The sequence below is a fragment of the Rhagoletis zephyria genome, unplaced genomic scaffold, assembly GCF_001687245.7.
Source record: "Rhagoletis zephyria isolate East Lansing unplaced genomic scaffold, Rhagoletis_zephyria_1.1 Rzeph_scaffold_00730, whole genome shotgun sequence".
NCBI classification, from domain to species: domain Eukaryota; kingdom Metazoa; phylum Arthropoda; class Insecta; order Diptera; family Tephritidae; genus Rhagoletis; species Rhagoletis zephyria.
Genome location: NW_016157814.1, coordinates 73,878 through 78,889, shown reverse-complemented (window position 1 = coordinate 78,889; position 5,012 = coordinate 73,878). Strand labels below are relative to the sequence as shown.

At 42.4% G+C, this 5,012-nt stretch overlaps 3 protein-coding genes across 3 annotated transcripts; all 3 read left to right on the top strand.

Annotated features, from left to right (window-relative positions):
• Nucleotides 1-540: 540 nt before the first annotated feature.
• Nucleotides 541-1,860, top strand: LOC108361296 (uncharacterized). Its single transcript, XM_017613897.1, has one exon. The coding sequence runs from the start codon at nucleotides 541-543 to the stop codon at nucleotides 1,858-1,860; it is 1,320 nt and encodes a 439-aa protein (XP_017469386.1).
• Nucleotides 1,861-1,984: 124 nt separating this feature from the next.
• Nucleotides 1,985-3,020, top strand: LOC108361295 (uncharacterized). The gene has a single exon (XM_017613896.1). It carries the CDS (start codon nucleotides 1,998-2,000, stop codon nucleotides 3,018-3,020), a length of 1,023 nt encoding a protein of 340 aa, XP_017469385.1. The 5' UTR covers nucleotides 1,985-1,997.
• An 85-nt stretch (nucleotides 3,021-3,105) lies between these two features.
• On the top strand, nucleotides 3,106-4,687 carry LOC108361294 (uncharacterized). The gene is made up of 2 exons (XM_017613895.1): nucleotides 3,106-3,174; nucleotides 3,217-4,687. Exons 1-2 carry the CDS (start codon nucleotides 3,106-3,108, stop codon nucleotides 4,648-4,650), a joined length of 1,503 nt encoding a protein of 500 aa, XP_017469384.1. The 3' UTR covers nucleotides 4,651-4,687.
• Nucleotides 4,688-5,012: the final 325 nt, after the last annotated feature.

Here is a 5,012-nt window from a genome sequence, read left to right as displayed (position 1 = left end):
TTTATTGAAGGTAGATATGAGACGGGACTTTTATGGAAGGATGACGCTGCGATTCTGCCTGAGAGTTACAGCATGGCATTAAAGCGTCTTCAAATTGTGGAAAGGAAAATGTTGAAAGATGAAAATTACGCAGATTGGTACAGAAAAAAGTTAAATGAATATGTAAGTAAGTAAGCGAACATGGTACCNTTAAAGCGTCTTCAAATTGTGGAAAGGAAAATGTTGAAAGATGAAAATTACGCAGATTGGTACAGAAAAAAGTTAAATGAATATGTAAGTAAGGGCTATGCTCGGAAATTAACTGCAGATGAAGCCGAATGGGTAGATAAGCGAACATGGTACTTGCCCCACTTCGCTGTGTACAATATAAATAAAGGTAACAAACCTAGACTAGTTTTTGATGCTGCCGCCAAAATTAATGGGATCTCGTTAAATTCTGCACTGATGAAGGGACCGGACTCATATCATCCCAAATCATTGCAGTCAATTCTATTTAAATTTCGAGAAGGGAAAGTTGCTATCTGTGGGGACTTCCGCGAAATGTTCCATCGCGTTAACATACGTAAAGCCGATCAAAATTCTCAGCGGTTCCTTTGGCGAGAAGGAGACCCGACGAAGTTACCCGATGTTTATGTTATGACTGCAATGATTTTCGGCTCTATTTGTTCGTTATGTTCGGCACAATACGTAAAAAATTTTAACGCGAGTAAGTTTTTGCACGAGTATCCGCGAGCAGTAGAAGCTATTATCGATCGCCACTACGTAGATGACTACGTTGGCAGTTTCTCTAGCGTACATGAGGCTATAAGCGTAACGAAGAAGGTAGTCGCGATCCATCAAGAAGCAGGTTTTGAACTTCGAGGATTTATTTCGAATTCAAATGCTCTATTGCAAGCCATTTACGACACGTCAATGCCAGTTGAGAGTCCTACAAAAAATATGTGTAGTGGTGAATCAGACTGCGAGAAAGTTCTGGGCATGCACTGGGATCCGAATCGTGATGCTTTTTCTTTTAAGTTAATGTTTGCGAGAATTCCAAATCAAGTTTTGGATGGCAGTAGACGTCCAACTAAAGCGGAGTTGTTAGGGATTATCATGTCCATTTTCGATCCCTTCGGGTTTCTATCCAACATAACTTTGGCTCCGAAAATACTTCTGCAAAAATTATGGCAGTTAAGCGTTGACTGGCATGAAGCAATTCCACGGGAGATTCACGAAGTATGGTTCCAGTGGTACAAGTCGCTAGAATCGCTGTCTGAATTTAGCGTACCGAGATGCTATCATTTGAATTTCACAGACCCTTCAACGCAGATTCAGCTTCACATATTCGTCGATGCAAGCGAACTTGCCTACGCAGCCGTGGCCTACTGGCGTATATGTCATGCAAACGAGGTAGAAATAGTTTTCATTGTTGGAAAGTCCCGCTGCAGTCCATTGAAGCCACTATCTATTCCACGTCTGGAGCTTCAGTCCGCGGTTCTAGGAACAAAAATTAAGAGTGTGATTTTAGGCAGCCACACTGTACAACCAGATAAAATTGTGTTCTGGTCAGATTCGAAGACCGTTATTCAATGGATTAGGTCCGAAGCGCGACGTTACAAGCAATTTGTTTGTAATAGAATATCTGAAATCCTCCAATCGTCTGAGGTCTCACAGTGGAGATGGGTGCCAGGCTCGTTAAACCCTGCAGATGACGCAACAAGACCACAAAAAGTTAGAGTTTCATCGAACTCTAGGTGGATTAGTGGCCCTTCATATCTTAATCTATCTGAGGATCAGTGGCCCGTCCTACCAAATCCCGAATCGGAAGTTGTAGGCGAAGAAGAAAAGCAAACTACTCTAATTATTATACATTTTTGAAAGTTATGACTTGGGTAAGGTACGCGATTTTTAAGTTCCTCGCATATTTCCACAAGAACGCAACTACGAAAGATGTGTTTAGAATCACAGCACATAAGGTGAGCAAGACCGAACTCATGCTTGTACGATTGGTGCAAATGACCGCTTTCGCCGAGGATGTCTTATTGGTACGCGAAGGCAAGGAGCTTTCTAATCGCAGTTCACTTTTTGATTTAACGCCTGTGATCGATGATGAAGGAATTCTACGAGTGGGTGGCCGCATAGACCATGCTGAATCCTTGCCAATGTATACTAGGAGACCAATTATCATGCCACGGGATCATCCGATGTCACGCCTCATAACACGTCACTACCATGAAATGTACTATCATCAGAATCAAGAATCCATCATCTGCGCTATCCGAAGTAAATACTGGATAACAAACATTCGAGGCCTTCTAAAATCTGTAAAACGTGAGTGTCAGCATTGTAAAAATATGGGAGCGACTCCAAAGACTCCGTTAATGGGACAAATCCCAGAAGATCGCTTAACACCGTATATTAGACCGTTTTCGTACACCGGCCTTGACTACTTTGGGCCGATAATGGTATCTATAGGTCGGCGTCGTGAAAAGAGATGGGTGGCTCTATTTACTTGCTTGACAATACGAGCAATTCATCTGGAAGTAGCACGAGACTTATCAACTGACGCCGTTATTCTGTGCTTAAGGAACTTTGTCAATCGCAGAGGAATACCAGTTCGCCTACGCAGTGACAGGGGTACGAACTTCGTGGGGGCAAGCAAAGTCGAATGGATTTGTCTTAAAAATGATTTGGAAGCGGAGTGTACTCGTCGTGGAATCGAGTGGGTATTTAACTCACCAGCAAATCCATCAGCGGGTGGGGCGTGGGAACGTATGGTTCGCAGTGTAAAAAGAGTCTTGTCATTCACATTGAAGGAAGCGGCACCGCAAATAGAAACTCTGCAAAGTTTGCTTATTGAAGCGGAGAATTTAATTAACTCCAGGCCACTTACGCATATACCAATTGAAAGTGTTGATTCCGACCCGTTGACCCCTAACCATTTTATTTTAGGGTGTCCTAACTATATTCAAACGTCAGATTGCTCTAAGGCGGTATGCTTACGAAAACAGTGGCGAGTCGTTCAGCAATNTATCTGAGGATCACTGGCCCGTCCTACCAAATTCCGAATCGGAAGTTGTAGGCGAAGAAGAAAAGCGACCAAAACAGCTATTTACAGTTCAAATGGATATTGACGTCATACCATTTGCAAACTACTCTAATTATTATACATTTTTGAAAGTTATGACTTGGGTAAGGTACGCGATTTTTAAGTTCCTCGCATATTTCCACAAGAATGCAACTACGAAAGATGTGTTTAAAATCACAGCACATGAGGTGAGGAAGACCGAACTCATGCTTGTACGATTGGTGCAAATGACCGCTTTTGCCGAGGATGTCTTATTGGTACGCGAAGGCAAGGAGCTTTCTAATCGCAGTTCACTTTTTGATTTAACGCCTGTGATCGATGATGAAGGAATTCTACGAGTGGGTGGCCGCATAGACCATGCTGAATCCTTGCCAATGTATACTAGGAGACCAATTATCATGCCACGGGATCATCCGATGTCACGCCTCATAACACGTCACTACCATGAAATGTACTATCATCAGAATCAAGAATCCATCATCTGCGCTATCCGAAGTAAATACTGGATAACAAACATTCGAGGTCTTCTAAAATCTGTAAAACGTGAGTGTCAGCATTGTAAAAATATGGGAGCGACTCCAAAGACTCCGTTAATGGGACAAATCCCAGAAGATCGCTTAACACCGTATATTAGACCGTTTTCGTACACCGGCCTTGACTACTTTGGGCCGATAATGGTATCTATAGGTCGGCGTCGTGAAAAGAGATGGGTGGCTCTATTTACTTGCTTGACAATACGAGCAATTCATCTGGAAGTAGCACGAGACTTATCAACTGACGCCGTTATTCTGTGCTTAAGGAACTTTGTCAATCGCAGAGGAATACCAGTTCGCCTACGCAGTGACAGGGGTACGAACTTCGTGGGGGCAAGCAAAGTCGAATGGATTTGTCTTAAAAATGATTTGGAAGCGGAGTGTACTCGTCGTGGAATCGAGTGGGTATTTAACTCACCAGCAAATCCATCAGCGGGTGGGGCGTGGGAACGTATGGTTCGCAGTGTAAAAAGAGTCTTGTCATTCACATTGAAGGAAGCGGCACCGCAAATAGAAACTCTGCAAAGTTTGCTTATTGAAGCGGAGAATTTAATTAACTCCAGGCCACTTACGCATATACCAATTGAAAGTGTTGATTCCGACCCGTTGACCCCTAACCATTTTATTTTAGGGTGTCCTAACTATATTCAAACGTCAGATTGCTCTAAGGCGGTATGCTTACGAAAACAGTGGCGAGTCGTTCAGCAATTGAAGCAAACCTTTTGGCGTAGGTGGATGTTAGAGTATTTGCCAACTCTAACCAGGCGCACTAAGTGGCATCAAAGAGTTAAACCAATTGCAATTGGCGACGTAGTTATCATATGTGACGACAACGAAAGTAGAGGCGAATGGAAGCGCGGCATAGTTCTGGAAGTGTATCCTGCTCCTGATGGTCAAGTAAGGTCGGCCCTCGTTAAAACATCATCCGGAAATTTACGTAGACCTGCCTCGAAGCTCGCGGTCTTAGATGTTTACGGTGAACCTCAAACTGCAGACGCACCTTCGGTTCACGGGGGGCGGAATGTTGTGGAGAGCACCACGCTATAATTTATACCAGTTTAAGACTTGAATTTGAATATGAATATTTGGCAACCTTCTTTTGTCTATTGTAACTAAACATTGTTTTATACTCTACCGAGAATGTTTGAACTCGAATGAAAATGGCTTCTTCCGGCTTTTTCGCTAACCGAAGGACTGAGGAGAAGCACGAATAAGTAAGGGATATAATTTTCTAATTTTTATTGTACTAATCCAAAACAATTTTTTAGATATTAAAACGCTAAACCTTACAAAATAAAAAATACTCGGTTGTTCTTAATATATTTGTGCTATTCGCTGCCGCAATTACAGTGGGCTTGAAAAAAGGCATATTATGCATTTTAAATTAGTTTTTTTTCTATAATTCTGAA

Excerpts from the sequence above, each read along its gene's own strand:
- LOC108361294 (XM_017613895.1), top strand. The coding sequence starts at position 3,106 with ATGGATATTGACGTCATACCATTTGCAAACTACTCTAATTATTATACA. Across the intron at positions 3,175-3,216 it reads TTTTGAAAGTTATGACTTGG|AATGCAACTACGAAAGATGT; the intron begins GTAAGGTACGCG and ends TATTTCCACAAG.
- LOC108361296 (XM_017613897.1), top strand. The coding sequence starts at position 541 with ATGTTCCATCGCGTTAACATACGTAAAGCCGATCAAAATTCTCAGCGG.